Raw genomic sequence first — 21,725 nt, forward strand, 5'->3', positions numbered from 1 at the left:
TTTTTAAATATACCCCTATCTTGTGAAAACACTGGGATTTCCCATGCTATTTATAGACCCTTCACTTCCGGTGACCAGTACTGCACTGCAAGTCTGCTAACCCCACATGCCATTCTGAGGATTGTGAGCTGACATATGTAGAATCATGCTGATATATAGTCATCTGCAGGTTAAAGTTAAGGTAAAGTCCAGAGAAGCCATTGAATATTGTGAAATTAGCATAGAAGCCTATGGGAAGTGGAATTAGTGGTTTTTAGCCTTAAGTTGAAGCCATGGCAAAATGAAAAGTTTCTTGAAATAGCTTTAAACTACTTGAAGATCTTGTTAACTTTGCCATGAGAGGAATACACTACAAAAATCCTTCAAAATATGCATTTTTTTAAGTTATAGGTCCAAATTATGGAAAATTGGTCTTTTTGGCTGATTTTTATGTCCTATCTTGTAAAAAGTGTAGAAAATTTAGTAAAAATATCAAATATTAAACTTTGAGGGCTATATTTACCTAAATATGGTAGTAATAAGCACTTGAAATCAAGTTTTGTGTAGATTTGAGCAAAAATTAGGTTAGAAATGAGGAAAAACTCACTTTCATTATTGCGGTTAAGGCCATATAAGCATTCCCCTATGGCAACATGGAAAATCCATTATTGAGCACTTTTTTTGCTTTAGGTGCCCTTTACTGGTCATGTTTTAATGTGAAAACACTGTATTTACAAATTTAAAGCCAAATATATCACCTTTTGTGAAAATTTAAAGATTTAGGATTTTTGACATGTGATCAAGAAAAAGGGGGAGGCATGTCAGAAATAAATTTTTAGAAATAGACCAATTTCTCAGAAAATGATTACTTTTAAAACTATTTCTTCATTAATATTGTTACAAAACAAGTTGTGATTGATATTTTTTATTTGAAAAGTCAGAAAAAGTTCTTTGCAAATATTTAATGCATTTAAGTATGGTAAAATATTGTCACTTTTTTGCTCGCACAACTTGGTTACCCTATATTTAAAAATCAAATATTTAAAAAAGTGCTTGTCACATTTCACTGAAACTTTGCAAATGCATTCAGTATGTGTGTAGGAAGATACCTGTATAGTTCTTTATTTTTTCTAAGACAAAAAGTGACTCTTTAGGTTACAGACCACCAATTCAACCAATGAGCATTCGGAACGTACGCAAAAATAGTCCTACGCAAAAATTACCCCTGTTCCTCATAGTGCTGTGAAAAAAGTTCTCATCTTATTTAAAAAATTGAAACAGTTTCTGAAAGGAAAAACATTTCTGTACATTTTATAGGTGCATTTTGCTTCTTGTGATGTGAAGCCTAATCTCCATAATGATTTTTAAATATACCCCTATCTTGTGAAAACACTGGGATTTCCCATGCTATTTATAGACCCTTCACTTCCGGTGACCAGTACTGCACTGCAAGTCTGCTAACCCCACATGCCATTCTGAGGATTGTGAGCTGACATATGTAGAATCATGCTGATATATAGTCATCTGCAGGTTAAAGTTAAGGTAAAGTCCAGAGAAGCCATTGAATATTGTGAAATTAGCATAGAAGCCTATGGGAAGTGGAATTAGTGGTTTTTAGCCTTAAGTTGAAGCCATGGCAAAATGAAAAGTTTCTTGAAATAGCTTTAAACTACTTGAAGATCTTGTTAACTTTGCCATGAGAGGAATACACTACAAAAATCCTTCAAAATATGCATTTTTTTAAGTTATAGGTCCAAATTATGGAAAATTGGTCTTTTTGGCTGATTTTTATGTCCTATCTTGTAAAAAGTGTAGAAAATTTAGTAAAAATATCAAATATTAAACTTTGAGGGCTATATTTACCTAAATATGGTAGTAATAAGCACTTGAAATCAAGTTTTGTGTAGATTTGAGCAAAAATTAGGTTAGAAATGAGGAAAAACTCACTTTCATTATTGCGGTTAAGGCCATATAAGCATTCCCCTATGGCAACATGGAAAATCCATTATTGAGCACTTTTTTTGCTTTAGGTGCCCTTTACTGGTCATGTTTTAATGTGAAAACACTGTATTTACAAATTTAAAGCCAAATATATCACCTTTTGTGAAAATTTAAAGATTTAGGATTTTTGACATGTGATCAAGAAAAAGGGGGAGGCATGTCAGAAATAAATTTTTAGAAATAGACCAATTTCTCAGAAAATGATTACTTTTAAAACTATTTCTTCATTAATATTGTTACAAAACAAGTTGTGATTGATATTTTTTATTTGAAAAGTCAGAAAAAGTTCTTTGCAAATATTTAATGCATTTAAGTATGGTAAAATATTGTCACTTTTTTGCTCGCACAACTTGGTTACCCTATATTTAAAAATCAAATATTTAAAAAAGTGCTTGTCACATTTCACTGAAACTTTGCAAATGCATTCAGTATGTGTGTAGGAAGATACCTGTATAGTTCTTTATTTTTTCTAAGACAAAAAGTGACTCTTTAGGTTACAGACCACCAATTCAACCAATGAGCATTCGGAACGTACGCAAAAATAGTCCTACGCAAAAATTACCCCTGTTCCTCATAGTGCTGTGAAAAAAGTTCTCATCTTATTTAAAAAATTGAAACAGTTTCTGAAAGGAAAAACATTTCTGTACATTTTATAGGTGCATTTTGCTTCTTGTGATGTGAAGCCTAATCTCCATAATGATTTTTAAATATACCCCTATCTTGTGAAAACACTGGGATTTCCCATGCTATTTATAGACCCTTCACTTCCGGTGACCAGTACTGCACTGCAAGTCTGCTAACCCCACATGCCATTCTGAGGATTGTGAGCTGACATATGTAGAATCATGCTGATATATAGTCATCTGCAGGTTAAAGTTAAGGTAAAGTCCAGAGAAGCCATTGAATATTGTGAAATTAGCATAGAAGCCTATGGGAAGTGGAATTAGTGGTTTTTAGCCTTAAGTTGAAGCCATGGCAAAATGAAAAGTTTCTTGAAATAGCTTTAAACTACTTGAAGATCTTGTTAACTTTGCCATGAGAGGAATACACTACAAAAATCCTTCAAAATATGCATTTTTTTAAGTTATAGGTCCAAATTATGGAAAATTGGTCTTTTTGGCTGATTTTTATGTCCTATCTTGTAAAAAGTGTAGAAAATTTAGTAAAAATATCAAATATTAAACTTTGAGGGCTATATTTACCTAAATATGGTAGTAATAAGCACTTGAAATCAAGTTTTGTGTAGATTTGAGCAAAAATTAGGTTAGAAATGAGGAAAAACTCACTTTCATTATTGCGGTTAAGGCCATATAAGCATTCCCCTATGGCAACATGGAAAATCCATTATTGAGCACTTTTTTTGCTTTAGGTGCCCTTTACTGGTCATGTTTTAATGTGAAAACACTGTATTTACAAATTTAAAGCCAAATATATCACCTTTTGTGAAAATTTAAAGATTTAGGATTTTTGACATGTGATCAAGAAAAAGGGGGAGGCATGTCAGAAATAAATTTTTAGAAATAGACCAATTTCTCAGAAAATGATTACTTTTAAAACTATTTCTTCATTAATATTGTTACAAAACAAGTTGTGATTGATATTTTTTATTTGAAAAGTCAGAAAAAGTTCTTTGCAAATATTTAATGCATTTAAGTATGGTAAAATATTGTCACTTTTTTGCTCGCACAACTTGGTTACCCTATATTTAAAAATCAAATATTTAAAAAAGTGCTTGTCACATTTCACTGAAACTTTGCAAATGCATTCAGTATGTGTGTAGGAAGATACCTGTATAGTTCTTTATTTTTTCTAAGACAAAAAGTGACTCTTTAGGTTACAGACCACCAATTCAACCAATGAGCATTCGGAACGTACGCAAAAATAGTCCTACGCAAAAATTACCCCTGTTCCTCATAGTGCTGTGAAAAAAGTTCTCATCTTATTTAAAAAATTGAAACAGTTTCTGAAAGGAAAAACATTTCTGTACATTTTATAGGTGCATTTTGCTTCTTGTGATGTGAAGCCTAATCTCCATAATGATTTTTAAATATACCCCTATCTTGTGAAAACACTGGGATTTCCCATGCTATTTATAGACCCTTCACTTCCGGTGACCAGTACTGCACTGCAAGTCTGCTAACCCCACATGCCATTCTGAGGATTGTGAGCTGACATATGTAGAATCATGCTGATATATAGTCATCTGCAGGTTAAAGTTAAGGTAAAGTCCAGAGAAGCCATTGAATATTGTGAAATTAGCATAGAAGCCTATGGGAAGTGGAATTAGTGGTTTTTAGCCTTAAGTTGAAGCCATGGCAAAATGAAAAGTTTCTTGAAATAGCTTTAAACTACTTGAAGATCTTGTTAACTTTGCCATGAGAGGAATACACTACAAAAATCCTTCAAAATATGCATTTTTTTAAGTTATAGGTCCAAATTATGGAAAATTGGTCTTTTTGGCTGATTTTTATGTCCTATCTTGTAAAAAGTGTAGAAAATTTAGTAAAAATATCAAATATTAAACTTTGAGGGCTATATTTACCTAAATATGGTAGTAATAAGCACTTGAAATCAAGTTTTGTGTAGATTTAAGCAAAAATTAGGTTAGAAATGAGGAAAAACTCACTTTCATTATTGCGGTTAAGGCCATATAAGCATTCCCCTATGGCAACATGGAAAATCCATTATTGAGCACTTTTTTTGCTTTAGGTGCCCTTTACTGGTCATGTTTTAATGTGAAAACACTGTATTTACAAATTTAAAGCCAAATATATCACCTTTTGTGAAAATTTAAAGATTTAGGATTTTTGACATGTGATCAAGAAAAAGGGGGAGGCATGTCAGAAATAAATTTTTAGAAATAGACCAATTTCTCAGAAAATGATTACTTTTAAAACTATTTCTTCATTAATATTGTTACAAAACAAGTTGTGATTGATATTTTTTATTTGAAAAGTCAGAAAAAGTTCTTTGCAAATATTTAATGCATTTAAGTATGGTAAAATATTGTCACTTTTTTGCTCGCACAACTTGGTTACCCTATATTTAAAAATCAAATATTTAAAAAAGTGCTTGTCACATTTCACTGAAACTTTGCAAATGCATTCAGTATGTGTGTAGGAAGATACCTGTATAGTTCTTTATTTTTTCTAAGACAAAAAGTGACTCTTTAGGTTACAGACCACCAATTCAACCAATGAGCATTCGGAACGTACGCAAAAATAGTCCTACGCAAAAATTACCCCTGTTCCTCATAGTGCTGTGAAAAAAGTTCTCATCTTATTTAAAAAATTGAAACAGTTTCTGAAAGGAAAAACATTTCTGTACATTTTATAGGTGCATTTTGCTTCTTGTGATGTGAAGCCTAATCTCCATAATGATTTTTAAATATACCCCTATCTTGTGAAAACACTGGGATTTCCCATGCTATTTATAGACCCTTCACTTCCGGTGACCAGTACTGCACTGCAAGTCTGCTAACCCCACATGCCATTCTGAGGATTGTGAGCTGACATATGTAGAATCATGCTGATATATAGTCATCTGCAGGTTAAAGTTAAGGTAAAGTCCAGAGAAGCCATTGAATATTGTGAAATTAGCATAGAAGCCTATGGGAAGTGGAATTAGTGGTTTTTAGCCTTAAGTTGAAGCCATGGCAAAATGAAAAGTTTCTTGAAATAGCTTTAAACTACTTGAAGATCTTGTTAACTTTGCCATGAGAGGAATACACTACAAAAATCCTTCAAAATATGCATTTTTTTAAGTTATAGGTCCAAATTATGGAAAATTGGTCTTTTTGGCTGATTTTTATGTCCTATCTTGTAAAAAGTGTAGAAAATTTAGTAAAAATATCAAATATTAAACTTTGAGGGCTATATTTACCTAAATATGGTAGTAATAAGCACTTGAAATCAAGTTTTGTGTAGATTTGAGCAAAAATTAGGTTAGAAATGAGGAAAAACTCACTTTCATTATTGCGGTTAAGGCCATATAAGCATTCCCCTATGGCAACATGGAAAATCCATTATTGAGCACTTTTTTTGCTTTAGGTGCCCTTTACTGGTCATGTTTTAATGTGAAAACACTGTATTTACAAATTTAAAGCCAAATATATCACCTTTTGTGAAAATTTAAAGATTTAGGATTTTTGACATGTGATCAAGAAAAAGGGGGAGGCATGTCAGAAATAAATTTTTAGAAATAGACCAATTTCTCAGAAAATGATTACTTTTAAAACTATTTCTTCATTAATATTGTTACAAAACAAGTTGTGATTGATATTTTTTATTTGAAAAGTCAGAAAAAGTTCTTTGCAAATATTTAATGCATTTAAGTATGGTAAAATATTGTCACTTTTTTGCTCGCACAACTTGGTTACCCTATATTTAAAAATCAAATATTTAAAAAAGTGCTTGTCACATTTCACTGAAACTTTGCAAATGCATTCAGTATGTGTGTAGGAAGATACCTGTATAGTTCTTTATTTTTTCTAAGACAAAAAGTGACTCTTTAGGTTACAGACCACCAATTCAACCAATGAGCATTCGGAACGTACGCAAAAATAGTCCTACGCAAAAATTACCCCTGTTCCTCATAGTGCTGTGAAAAAAGTTCTCATCTTATTTAAAAAATTGAAACAGTTTCTGAAAGGAAAAACATTTCTGTACATTTTATAGGTGCATTTTGCTTCTTGTGATGTGAAGCCTAATCTCCATAATGATTTTTAAATATACCCCTATCTTGTGAAAACACTGGGATTTCCCATGCTATTTATAGACCCTTCACTTCCGGTGACCAGTACTGCACTGCAAGTCTGCTAACCCCACATGCCATTCTGAGGATTGTGAGCTGACATATGTAGAATCATGCTGATATATAGTCATCTGCAGGTTAAAGTTAAGGTAAAGTCCAGAGAAGCCATTGAATATTGTGAAATTAGCATAGAAGCCTATGGGAAGTGGAATTAGTGGTTTTTAGCCTTAACAGCTCGATATTCCGTTTTACTGTTAATTGAGTACGATATACAGGAAGTGGTCGGTTTAGCTGGGGGCACTTATAATCTAGGTAATAAATACATGATACATTCTATTCACTTTTATCGAAAATATGTGAAGCAACTATTTGTTTGATTATTTCTTATGCACAAATGTCACATTAAAAAAATCAATTTATAAGGGGACCAAGGACAGCCGCCATAAAACCTGGTTTAATCCTCAATGTCCAAAGGAAATGCCTGTACCGAGTGACGATGACCATTGCAATGGTTGCAAACTTTCCGGTTGTACTTTGATAATACCATTTAAACTTTATGCAGACTTTTCATTTTGACTCTTATATAGAGTTTATCACTTCGATAACTTTGTTAATAACCATTCATTTGTTATGGACAAATATTCATGTTTGCCCCTCACCCTTTGCTTTACGGTAATATTCTACACATAGCACGGAAAGCTCGACACTCGCCCAATAAGTAAACTAAACTGTTGAATAGGCTTATTCGTGAGGGATATGTTATGATATTCTTGTCAGATCTTTAAGGATGACATTTTTTTGGTATTTCATTGATTCGCTCATGGAGTCTTTAAATAGAAATTGGACCACTATAGGAGAGTTCGCCAATCTCATTAGTGATGTCATATTCACTAATTTTCATATCATTAAGTGTCAAATTGGTTGGCAAATAAACAACGAAATAAACAATTAGCAAATTCATGATTAGAATCCCAATTTTCAAAACTTTGTAACTTTGTTATTTTATATCCAATTTTGGTTCTGTAAAATGTTTCATTTAGATAAAATAATTCATATTTTGTGTGTAAATTTTTTCTCTCTTACTTAAAAAATAAATTTGAAATGATATTTATATGTAAAGCTCTATTATCGTTAAAAAATATTTTAAATTTTGTATGCTCACATAGTCTAATTACTGAATATTTATTTTAAAATTCAGTGGATAAAAAGAGTATTATTGGCAGTGTAGAGAACCAAAAGAATTTTTCAATTATCTTAAAAAACGAAAACGTTATGATGATATTAAGTTGATGCCCCATGCCACTCAAGGGATTTTTTGCCAACCAATTCCAAATCACAGGTAAGTGATGACATCACGAAGAACTCTCCTATATTTTAAAACAGTTTTTGGCATGACATGGGTTGTGTCCTTACTGTATGGCGTGTGAAGCACCGTGGCTCAACCGCGCATGTGAAGAATTGAAATTGATTTTACATATGATAGGGACATCCAGACTTGGGACCGGCAAGTTATCCGGGCGGAGGTAATGTCCATTTAAAAGATTTTTCAATACTAGATCCAATACAAGGTAAATCTATTTAAGTGTAGATTACATCTTTTTGGCATTTTTTGGATATATATATTCTTAACTTCTATTTTATTTTCATATTTTTATGAAATATTTGATATCACTACCTTTTACAGGTAGACTGACACAATTAGTGCCAGTCTTTTTAAGCGCAATTCAAACACGGGGAAATATGTTGGGACAATTAAACTAGTTTTTTATCCAATTGGCGCAAAAGTTGAATCGAAAAACGCGCCATGTACACTTTCATTGAACTTCAACGTGTAGACACTTGGTAACCAATATGAACTGTACAAAATAGTATGTTCAGTGTACACCAGGTATAGATTGTACATATAGATTCCACCGTATAATGTTTCGAAAAGTAGAATGGGTGAATCTTATTACACGTATGTACAATGCAGTTTAATGCATATCATATAAATTGTAGCTATAACCAGAGGTATGACAAACTTTAGAGCTTCAGTTTCCCTACATGTATGTAGGCGATTTTGAAATTATACAATTAAGGATTTTTACTGTAATGTTGGAATATACTAGTATACCTTTATCATCATCTCATCTGTAAAAGCTTCTTGTATATAACAGAAACGCACTTTTGTACACTATATACACGCGGATGATCAGAACTGTAAGGGAACGAACATCTTCTACTGCAATATTGGACAGTTAAATCCTGTCACCCGTTGAGTCACCTGATCTGTCTGAGCCATAAAACAATTATTTTTTTTAAAAATTACCTCAGGGCGATTCTATTCGTCACCTGGCCTGTGTAGTGTCGTACGTAAACTTAACCGAGATTTTGAAAGTGGGTTCTAAAAGGGGTGGGGTCTAGAAAAAGGGGCGTATCATAGTATAATATTTCCTCATTTTCACCAAAATATTGCATGAAATTATCCACATTAATCCAATTATATCATTTTAATACTTCTTTTTTTGAATACAACAACCAAAGGATTTTGATAGGCTATTATAAAAGTCCTTGTATATAATTATATTTACTGAAAGGATCTGCTTACTAGTGAATGAGTTTTTTTTTCTTTTAATTTATATAAGGATTTTATAATTTTACTAGCGAATTAAAACCGTACGTGTAACAGGGAGTTATAAGGCTAAAAACCACTAATTCCACTTCCCATAGGCTTCTATGCTAATTTCACAATATTCAATGGCTTCTCTGGACTTTACCTTAACTTTAACCTGCAGAGGACTATATATCAGCATGATTCTACATATGTCAGCTCACAATCCTCAAAATGGCATGTGGGGTTAGCAGACTTGCAGTGCAGTACTGGTCACCGGAAGTGAAGTGTCTGTAAATAGCATGGGGAATCCCAGTGTTTTCACAAGATAGGGGTATATTTAGAAATCATTATGGAGATTAGGCTTCACATCACAAGAAGCAAAATGCACCTATAAAATGTACAGAAATGTTTTTCCTTTCAGAAACTGTTTAAATTTTTTAAATGAGATGAGAACTTTTTTCACAGCACTATGAGGAACAGGGGTAATTTCTGCGTAGGACTATTTTTGCGTACGTTCCAAATGCTCATTGGTTGAATTGGTGGTCTGTAACCTAAACTTTAATTACAGGTCTATGCGTGTAACTGTCACCAATGATTTTACAGTCCATGCTTTAATTTAAATTACACTACTGAATTACTGCAGCCCGTGAAAGAGGTTCGCTTGCATGGAAGTTATTTTCTGATATGGCACCATCCTATGGACGAACGGAAATGCCAGCATCTTAGTATTCTGGGTATTAAAATGTACACGTACTATGTTTAATCAAGACAAAGTCCAGAGGAAGTGCAGTTTCATTCGTTAGCCCAAGGATTTATATTATATATAGCATTTACCTAAATTTAACTCCTTCGCTAGCTATGAAATAACTTTTTGTACAACTATTTACTACGTTACTGGAATGCTCATCTTGTGCGTTCCTGCATCGATAAAACAACAAGTGTTATACGAAAGGATAATTACAAAGGAAACCTCGGATATGTATTGTCAGTCAGTGGCGAAACGGGGTGCCGAAATCACGCATGACACTAGACGCTTTTGTATACGGTTCATTCCCCGCTATGACCTCGTCCCAGCTGCGAGATAAGTGTTGAGGTCTCAGTATCGTATTAATTTTCCCATAGACTTCTATAGTGAAGTGCATATTTTTAGGATTTTTTAAAAAATATGTAAATTGATTCAATAAAACTTTCACTTATGTAGCATTTCTAAGGACATGTGAAAAAATAATTTTCCGCAAAGAAAATAGGGTGAGTCCACGAAGATTGGACAGAAAAGTAGTCTTGAACTATAAATAGCCATTTTCCCTACTTTCACTTTCCTTTTGCACTCATCAAACCAACCTTTTCAGTGGAACATTTTTATGATATTATGTTAGATTTTCTTTTAAAAAAGTTCTTCATCTTACAGTGTGATGTTTGCTCTATTTTTTAAGTCATTGTTCATGTCTTTTGACAAAACATTAGTTTGTAGAGAGGCAAAAAGAAAATGCACTATATTTTTATGGCATCCATGTTTTGACGTACACCCACTCAGGGATATGCAATACGATACTGGTACCTTGATGCTGCAGTCGTTCAGAAACTAACGAATCCAATACAGCAATGAATGCATACGTCAAGTTCCGACTGCAGTAAGTTAGGAGTTGTACTGCTCCAGAAAATCTGCATGATTTGCTCTGACTACTCTGCTCCTGAAACAGTCTCCTCCTTCCACAGTCACAAGTTGGGAACTACAGCTGAGTTCTCGTGCGGTGTTTACCCATTATGAAATTAGATTTTTTTTAGTATTTTATTTGAAGGGGGAATATTTATTGTATCTGAAGAATCCTTTTTTGAATTAGGTTCACTGTAATTGTAATATTTAATGATTAAAGTTACCGTGGTCAGGGAATTTATATTACAGGGACTGGTCACTCTTTACCAAGTTTATAATATGGAGTAGGCATTGCCTAAGTCAGCGAGCACCGTGAGCTTTACTGTATATGTACCGTCTGTGCAAGTCTTATAAAAATAATAATGGACATTACAAAGCAGGGGGAAGGGGGGGACGACCCGGATGAAAATTTTTGCTTCGCAAGTGCAATATTTTTATTTATATTTAACCAGCAAGCAAAATCAATATTTCTATTTGAAAATATGTCTTGTTAATTAATGGGGAGTTTTTTTTCAGCTATACTTATTTAGTGATAAAAAGAATACCCAGTCCTTTTTACAAATTTCTGGATCTGCCCAGCATTTAGCTACTTATCTGTCAAAGAAGAATTAAAGTATTTGTAATCAATTCAACCTCATTTGAACATTAATTACAAGAACAAGTCACGAATTTTCAGTCAGTAGAATAGACTTACAATTTGTTTACTTATAGTACAAAACAGGCACTTCCTGACAATCCTGCAAAACGTTTTAACTGGATTTGTTGCTTAGTATGTGTTCCTAGTACATGTTAGTTCTTAAAAGTTCTTAAATAGAACTTAAGATAAGATATGCTGTGTGCAAAGATTGAAATATGTTGATTGGCATTTGTTTTTTTGTTTTTTGTTTTGTTTTTTTTTTTTTTTGGAGGGGGGAGGGTTCAATACCAACAGAAATTTTTCAACAGAACCATATTTAACTCAATCTTTACACATGTGGCTGGCATTTTAATACTTGTACAACTAAATTTGTCTAGCTGTATTTTTATTTTTTCAGAACTTTAAGTGAAGACTTGTATTTAAAAAAGAGACACTTACACATTTCTTAGAGAAGAATATTGACCAATTAAAAAGGGTGATTATCATTTGACACAATTACTGTAGCAGTAAGTACTTATACATGCAATACTCAGTGATTATTAAATAATTAAACAATTTTTTTTCATCCACAGGTATGCATTTTTTAACATAATCTTGATGACATTGTCAATAGGCTGAAACAGTTTTGCTTTGAATACACATGAAGCTTTCATGACGCACATTTTAATAGAAAGCACACTTAAACTCGCAAAATAGTAGTGGAGATGTTTGATTTTGTTTTTCGTTTCACAGACTATCAGAAACTTTCACACATACTGTTTGAATGATTAAAAAGTCATCTAATTTTTTATATTATTAAAATTGGAAAGTTAGGCTTTATGTAAAGATATAATATATGCACTAGACCCATAAAGGGAGATAATTAAACTGATTGGTTTTTAATGTGAAAACCTTGTTAGCACAGCTCCTCCAAAACCACTCAAGGTATTTAAAAAAAAAAAATTATGTGAAGAAATGCATCAGTAGAGATTCAATGCAGTACTTTTAGCTTTGTATGTTGTAGGGACAAGCTGATAATGCCAAATGACTATCAATACATTGACCAACCTGATGGATTGGGTTTTGGATCCTGTAGTGAGAGCAACATGTGATAACTTGTAATTACAGGTATTCCTATATATGCATGGTAAAGCATTACTTGTACATGATTTTGATGTTTTTTTTAGGTAATCAGTTTACTTCAAATTGTTATTAATGTTGTGCACTCTGTTAGTTAATTGAGCACAAGAAGCATATTACTTGTAGTTAGTTTTTCAAATTAGCACATTAAGTTCTGTCTTTATACATGAATGAGATCCATATAAATCAGAATACATTAACAAGTTATAAATATTTGTAAGAAACCTTTAAGAGTTGAAGACCTACAGATTATGCTTTGCATGGCTTTGAAAAGGGAGGGGGTGGTTGTTGCCTGCTGAAACTGACCAATCACCCTCAGTAATTAGTCAGCCAGTAACACAAATCATGTTTACACTAGGTTGTTATTTTATTATCTTTCAAGGTAGGTTTTTGATAATTGGCATGTTGTGAAGCATTTGTAAGATGTATAGCCTTCTACATGCTCTAGGGTTAATTACCATTGACCTTGACATCACATTTTTGTGCTTTGTTTGCATTTTTTTTTAATTAAAAATCTACCCAATACTATGACATTTTTAGTTCTTAACTATTCTTTAGGTATCATTATTGGTTGGGATTCTATGGTCAGAATAGCTACTGGTATACAGCAAGAAATTCCTGCAAAATTTTAGGAGGATTTTCACATTATATTTAAGAGCAACACTATCATGATCAGATCATCACTACAAAGTGTACAGTTCATAACATGAGCTTTTACTATTATTACCATCAAATGAGAAATTGAGAATCTTCTTTTGGTGATACTGGAGTACAGTTGTAAAGAAATCATCATTGCTACCTACATATGATATATGTACATACATGTACTTGTGACTGCTAATATTATTCCCACTGAAGCTAAAGTGTTGACATTCAAGAAATAGTTTTGATGTATCAGCCTTCTTCACAGAAGGGTAAAATTGGAGGAAACTATAGGGGTTTAGACATAAGCAACAAACTTATAAATTTTGAAATAGGAATGTAGTTACACCTTTATTCATCAGAAGAAATCAATTCATTTTATTCAAAACCCCACCATTGCAAAAAAGGTTTTAATTTTTTTAAATAATCATTAATAAATGTCTGTCGATTCAGAAAAAACTTGGAACATACATTATTGTACCTTACTATGATTTGACGTGCTGTAATATGTATCAAGCATTCATTTTCTGTTAAAGTAATTTTATATCTGTTTACATTCATGACAATATTAGGTGTTTTTATTATGTCTATGTTAGCCAGATTGGAATAGTTTATATGAACTGTGATTCCTGCCCATGATATAAGGTTCAAAATGATAAGTTAGACTTTGATTCAGACATTTAATTCCTGTCAAATTGCATGGGCATCTATTTCATATCCTTAGAAATTATGAAAGAAGGTTTAGGCGTTAATTTGCTCATTTTTTGCCAAAATTTTGCACAAAATCAACCCAATTTTTACACAAAAGGAGGGGGGGGGTTGTATTAAATAAAGTTGATTTTGCATTTTAACACTTTTTGTTTTAGAATGGACATAAAATGCCAAAAAAAAAACAGATACTTTTGTGTTGAATGTGGATATGGTTATGAAATGTTATGAAAGACTAACCTTTTTGTAGTTTATCAACAATATCAGTACTTTTGCAATGCAAAAAAAAAAGAACTATATTTTGTTATAAAGCATGTTCAAGAAATAACACTTATCAAGATAATTTAGCTTCAATTCTTTTTTAAGTTGAATAATTTAATACATAAAAACATGCATATTCCTTATAAAATTTAATAAAGTAGTAAATATACTTACTAAAAGTGAGAACGCATTGGTTATTACTTGCTTATAAATAATAGAGATGTAAAATTATTTAAATTCTATAGCTTCATTCAATCTACACACACATTTGTACTTTCTGGTATCTTATCATAATACTTCTTCATACACATGTACCCATTTTTATATGTTTCTAACTGTATTGATTTACAAACAAAAAATCCCATGGGACAAAAAAAATCCCATGGGACAAAAATAATCCCATGGGAGAAAAAAAATCCCATGGGATTTCATGAAATCCCATGGGATAATGAAGAATCCCATGGGATAAAAAAATCCCATGATTTTTAAATTGAAACTATGAGTTTATTTTATCAAAAATTGTAAAATAAAATGCATTTCATTGAATCCCATGTGAATCTGCATCCAATGGTTACTCACATGACATGGTAGATTGAAGAAAAAGCGGCGCAAGATTTGCAATTCAGTGTTTTGCAAATTTAAATTGTCTTGTGTTTAGTACTTTATTTTGTTTGATGATTCTGTGGTGACTTTACCCTAGCCTTTTGAAACATTCCATTAAAACATTTGTCACACGTTATTAATTGTAAACATCTTTCATTCAAAATATTTATATTAATTTATATTAAATCGTTTGAATTTGGATGAAGAAAAGCAGAGCGAAAAAATCGAAGTGCCATGGAAAAAGGTCAAATTATGAAAAAAGACAATGACCCCAATCATATGAGAAGGACACGAGTACTACAAAGAGGCAAATGCATTACACTGGAAACAAACATCATATCGGGCAAAACAATCCATAACAAAACCAAGTGTTGTGAGTGTTGTTATAAGCTTCATCCTAAATCAAAGGAATATCATCATTGTCCAGTAACTAACAGTATATGTCAATCATTATAAACAAAACATTGATTGTTTTTGTAATGCGGTCGAATAAATCAGTTTTAACAAGAACTTTAGAGTCATTAAACCTATTCATCAAGTAACAACCCATCAAAATCTGCTAAAACACGTGTTAATAAGTTAAGTAGTTAGATAACTATTTACTAGAATTTTCCTTTCTTGATCTTATATATAAAATATCTATATATTATATATTATATATTATATATATAGGTTTAGTTTATTCTGCAACAACAGTGCCGAGCAGATTCCACATAGCAGGAAGGTATGTATTCAAAGATGATTAAAATTTTATGAAACAAGTAAATGTATTTATAAGATAAAACTCGATAAACAAGAATAGTATGAATTAAGAAAACAAAATCGCATTTGTATTTGCTTGTGTTTCATTATGCATATATTGTATTTGCTTGAATGCTATTATAATACAAATAAGATTTATTTTGTTTTAACAATGCGTTTATTTTATATATAAATAGCAGTGAATTATCGAATGTTCCATGTATGCTAAACATCTACCTCGGACTTAACATTTTATTAGCAGCTCGGCGGGTGTTTCGAGAAAAGCAGAGGACGCTTACCCTACCGGTTCACCTTGTCCATCATTCCCAGTTTTTAGTCGAGTCCGAGTTGTTAATTCATTTTTGTTAATTTGTATGTATTATTTTGTTTAATTCATGTTCTTTGTTGTGTATGTCTGTTTCCCATGTCTGGTCTTTGTCCCTGGATTACATTATTTTGATTTTCGCTAGAATCTTGGTTCGCTTGATTAGTCTTCTATAATTGAAATGGGAACATACAGTTTATAATTTCAATCAAGGAATTTCTCCTGTCAAAATATGTTGAGGCGTTAACTGTAACAGACTTCACTGATAATTTAGATTACATGTATCAATCTGCCGACCACAAAATTAAAAAATATATTTTGTTAAAAAACTAGTTTCAAAGTACTCCATTTGAAATTATGTACCTTTTACATATTTCTCACGGTTTCCAAATAGCTATAATAACATAAAGATCATCGCTAATATTCAATATCTAAATACTATATGTTAATTATTTTCATATATAAAATCGCCAATAGATTTACTTATATTAATATCCTAAATATTATTTTAATATTTATTTATTTAAAACTATTTTATTTGGATAGTTTGATTATAGTAGATGTTTTGTTTTGTTTTGTTTTGTTTTGTTTTGTTTTTTTTTTTGTCTTTCTTACTAAGCTGTCTGCGCATGTGTATGTGAAAGTACAAACACTTAATAGTCGTCCGAATAGATCACCTCTTTTCAGCTTTTATCTTACAGTTTTTCTGATTCGACGATATTAACAATAATTATTTGGATGAATATTAGTGATATAGTCCAAACGAATAGTTATACTTAAATCAGACATTCGAATTTTCAAATAGCATAGAACCATAGCTTCAATTATGAATATGCAATAAAATATTTTCTAAAAATTCTAAAATGTATTAAGATACGGCTATAATGTTTGACACACGGATGACAAATTAAAGAATAAAAGTATTTGTACAACAGGTAACAACAATTATTTGTTTCTTTATTTGTAGGAAAATGAAGCTTCTCGTCCTTTGCTTTCTTTTTGCTGCTGCATCTGCAAGTAATTTTTCATTAATTATTATTCATTTTGTTTTTATCACTTCAATTATATTTTTCCTTTTTCATTTGTTTATCTGTTACTCATCGTTTTATCCTACATAAATTACTTCGGTGGTCAGTCGTTTCCGGGAGAAACCCCATCCACCCCATTTAAATACAACTGATCAGAACGCATGGAATGATTGATTGATTGATTATTGGGGTTTAACGCCTGAGCAGCAATATTTCATCTATATTCAGGCGATGAACATGAAATGGATGATAAAATGCAATAATGGTGGAATAATATTGATAGCTTAAAAAATCTCGTATTGAATGAAAAACCACGTATACCACAGTTAACGGACATGTTTTATGATTCATATATTATTGGTATATTTTATAAATGGTAATAATGCTAAGAGAATACACACTTGTAGATTTATTCTGGTTATTTAAGGTTATAAAAGTTATTACGGAGGTGGTTATCGCAGACCCGGTTTTGGAGGAGGTCGCTGGGGTTACCTACGATATGGATACGGCGGCATTGGCGGTGGATTAGGTGGCTATGGAGGAGGACAGGGAGGTTATGGCGGTTTAGGAGGAGGTTATGGTGGTGGATTAAGAGGAGGTTATGGTGGATTATGGGGAGGATACGGTGGATTAGGAGGAGGATATGGTGGATTAGTAGGAGGGTATGGTGGAATCAGTGGTGGTATTGGTGGAAGCATATGGGGTGGCAAAGGTGGCATATGGGGTGGTGGTATATGGGGAAGACGAGGTGGCATTTTAGGAGGCAGACGTGGAATTTGGGGCGGCGCCAAGAAAGGTTTGTAAATGCATTTAGTTGTGGCGAAGTCGACAAAATTACCCCTTCTATCAATAAAAAAACGAACATTTTACCGGACAGAAACTTTTCTTCACTAAAATCATGACTAATTTTTCCATTGCTTCAGTATTTCATGATGTAGTTATATTTGCAAAAAAGTATTGAAGTGTTAAATTAAAGGACAGTTAAAAGATGCAAGAATGCAGTTTTATTTCCTTGACCATGGCGTATTTTGCTCTTGGTGTAAAGTTTGATAATTTTTCTCATTATTTTGTACGTAATTACATTAAGCTGTTACGATTATGATCTATTCTCGTTTCGTCACTTGTTTATCAATATTTTTTTTTTCAGTTTCAGCATATTAACCTAAAACATTGCCCTGTTTACAACACGGAATTCTGATTTGTAAATATTTATTTTTAGCTGTTTATATTTCATAGAATAACATATTAATAAAGCATATATTATAACTATGGTTTATAATTTGATGGCAACGAAGCACATTGTCAGTTGAAATAAAAAGTCGTATATATAAAAGACAACCAATAACAGTCTAGAAACTATGGACACTAAAAGGTTTGCCCATATTTTGACCTACTATTACAAATCAACAAAGGAGTACGATTCAGAACTAAATCATATGGCATATGCAATGACCTAATTTAAAATTGTGAATTGTCTATGTGTCCGTATCTCTGCATAAGTCTTCCTACATCGCATCACATATATTTTGCCAAAGCCTGCCGAAGCTATATGGAGTTTTATTCTACCATCTCATCCTAGAAAAAAATACGGTCAATATTATGAACTTATTGATTGTTCTTGTGTGGTCATCTCTACCAACATCGTAGATGTCGTTTTCATATGTGGAACTCATCGCATATTTTTAGTTCTTTTGTACTCTTCTAGCTGATTTGAGTTGTGTATTGTGTTATTTTCTTATTTATTTGCCTAGCCTTGAAGGGAATACGTACATATTTTTTGTCAAAGCGTGGAGTTTTCACCGATTGTCTAGCTGGGATTTTCGGGCTCTTCTTTACTACAAAGCTAGCGACAAAGCGAGAAGCTAAATATCCCGAACTGCCGTAAAATGTTGCGAAGCACTTTTGCATACTGTTTTCTTGTACTTGCTTGTGTATTTACTGGTGCTAAATAAAACCAACCTATTTCGTTTTCTTTGGGGTAAATGGGGCACATCATAGGGATAGGCAAATGTTACTTGTTAAGTAAAAGCTTGAAATATACAAATTAATATACCTGCTAAATGCTCAGATATAAAATAAGTAAAGATTACATCAAAGCTAAAACGAAAACGTAATTCAATTAAAGAAATACGGTATATATAGTTCAAATTAATATTATAACCTTTTAACTGTTAAACATTTGTTGCGCATGGAGGTAACGGAACCAGAATTAATTCAATGAAGGATAATTACAAGTTACCGAACTGATGAACTTAAGGCAATAGTCAAAAGAAATTATCAACAAGGAAAGTCTATATAACAAATGGCAATACCTAGGGAGCACCTTGAAATTTGGAAACCATCGCTATGGTCCAGACTTGGTACAGGCATTTCGGATGGAAACGGTGGATTAAACCAAGATAAATGGCGCGCTAAACCTCCCATTTCCATAAGGATAATCATTTCATGTACATGTATAATAAGGTACAAACGGGTAGCATAAAATTGACACCAGTCAATATTGGTAAAAGTAGTAATCAAAATAGTACAGACGATATGAAGTATAAATGAGTTGAATAGAAAGGAATTAACTACAATTAAAATATAACTTCAGCAAAGAACTCCCAAATTCTCTTGATCTTTGTACGGGAAAACGCATCATGATTAAATAATCCATTACAAGTGAAAATATGTAGAAAATAAATTTGTTGTCACTTTAAAATTACATCTATGATATGTTTGTCAGGAACGGAATATTTATCAATAACAGAGGGATATATACAATATAGGTACATTGTCGAAAAGTATTGAAGATATGTGATGAGGCGACGGAACGGGTAGGAAATGCGAGTCTCCGCCGAGCTATTTCCCCCGTTCCAAGCCGAATACACATATCTTCAATAATTTTCGACAATGTACCTATATTGTTTTCATCCTGTTATATTATTAGTTTTGTGCGTGTGTACATTTTTAAAATAAAATTTTAAAATGCATATCCCCTGATGAGCCCCGGCTCGTTAAACCCGAAGATAAAAAATTAATACGCATGGCGCATGACTCAGTAAACATTGAAATTCAATCCGCACCATATAATCAGTCAAAGCTGTTTGAAGAAAATAAGCAATGTATCAAAATTTATTTAATTCCAAGAGACAAAGAAGTAAAATGAACAATAAACACAAATATTTTGAATGTTGTAAAGTCGATTTTAAGAACATTAAGTCTTGAATTTCGCGAGCAAGGTGGAAGCTGACTTTTTTCTGTTTGTTATATGGCAGTAGAGTTCAGGGGTGAAATTTGTGCACTAGTTTCTTTGGGATTTGAAATATTTGTTTAAGATTTTTGAAGAAGAGAAGGCAGTTGTATGGCCGATCTATAATTATCATGATTCATTATCTTGGGGTTTAGGCAGTAATACATCCAAGACCATAACAGTTCCCTGGTCATTTGTCTCTTCAAGAGTTTTATCATATTGTAATGTTTCAATTTCTTTAAGTGGGGCCCAGTTTATGTTATGTGACGGACACGCTGACTCCGAGTCCGACATGACTGAAATGACAGGGGAAGTCGTCTGCAAGCTGATAATGAATCAAATCTGAACGAGATTTGGGATTTGCCATATATATGACGGTGAAAAAAATACAAACAAAATCATTATTTGGTTTACAAAAAGGTCTTCTATTTCATTCAGGAGAAAACGAAACAAAACAGAAAAAAAAAACAGATTAACCGATACGAAATCGCAATTTGTTTATATCGTATCTATGGTGGCGGCCATGATTAATTTACGCATACCAGCAAAAAGTAGTTCCCCCGATCACGTGAGTGGGCGGAGCCAGAAAGTCGATAACCTGCTAATGTACGGATACAGCAAAAAATAACCGTAAACCTTTATTCGTTTAACAAATAACCTCATTGCAGGATAAATCGGAAATAATCGGGTATATTGTATCTTTGGATATATATAAAATGGATATAATAGTTAAATATCTGTGTATTTCGTAAACTTATTAAATGTAGGATTATTTTTGCTTTGTTTTATGTCATGACATAAGTTTTTATGAAAATATTTTCAAACGATCATATTGATTATTATCAAAGTCGATTAACTACTACAATAAAAGTTACGATTTTAAAGGGGAGAAAATTAATATTCATCAGTCATCAATTTATAAGTGAACTTGATTTATCAATTTAGCTAATTAATTTTATTATCAGGTATATAGGATATTCTGTCAAAAGGTTTAAGTAAAGGTGCTACGAATCTAATCCTATAAGATGTCCGGTTTTATCTATCTTATGGTATTTGGATGCATAATCGCGTATAATACTGCAGGTACGTAATTGACATCTATTTTCACATTAAAAAATAAATTTCAAGTTAGGGACCTCTAGGTTTACTCAGTCACCCTACTTTGTCAAAAATTCCTTAGAAAATCATCGGTTTTTGAATACTCGTTTACGATCTAGAAATGTAGACTCGCTGATCAAAGAGGATTATTAGCTAAAACTTTTATTGCGTCACTTTTTATATGTATATGGTACTTGCAAAAGATAAAACTTGAACCGTATTAAATTATTTCAACCCACTTATCACAATTTTAAAATATTTAATAGTTTTCATTTTAATTTGCACTGTCAAGGCCTCCTAGTATATATGATTTGCAAACGTAATTATTTAGTTCTTAATTCATTCCAGTCAC

General features: G+C 32.2%; 1 protein-coding gene and 1 long non-coding RNA gene across 2 annotated transcripts in view; both read left to right on the forward strand.

Moving 5' to 3' along the window:
• Positions 1-18,299, forward strand: part of LOC148621747 (uncharacterized) — a 51,496-nt gene extending 33,197 nt beyond the window's left edge. The window contains exons 2-5 of the mRNA XM_088576427.1: positions 15,622-15,673; positions 16,983-17,032; positions 17,471-17,839; positions 18,191-18,299. Of these exons, the coding sequence (XP_088432553.1) occupies positions 16,987-17,032; positions 17,471-17,839; positions 18,191-18,204 (429 nt within the window). The 5' untranslated portion in view covers positions 15,622-15,673; positions 16,983-16,986 and the 3' untranslated portion in view covers positions 18,205-18,299. The remainder of the gene's footprint in view (positions 1-15,621; positions 15,674-16,982; positions 17,033-17,470; positions 17,840-18,190) is intronic.
• On the forward strand, positions 11,863-13,933 carry LOC148621750 (uncharacterized). The gene is made up of 3 exons (XR_015921232.1): positions 11,863-12,122; positions 12,620-12,723; positions 13,294-13,933. It is a non-coding gene; the product is annotated as an uncharacterized LOC148621750 (long non-coding RNA).
• Positions 18,300-21,725: the final 3,426 nt, after the last annotated feature.

This window comes from Perna viridis, chromosome 3 (genome assembly GCF_037379345.1).
Source record: "Perna viridis isolate PV_CMFRI_1.1 ecotype Kerala chromosome 3, ASM3737934v1, whole genome shotgun sequence".
NCBI lineage: Eukaryota > Metazoa > Mollusca > Bivalvia > Mytilida > Mytilidae > Perna > Perna viridis.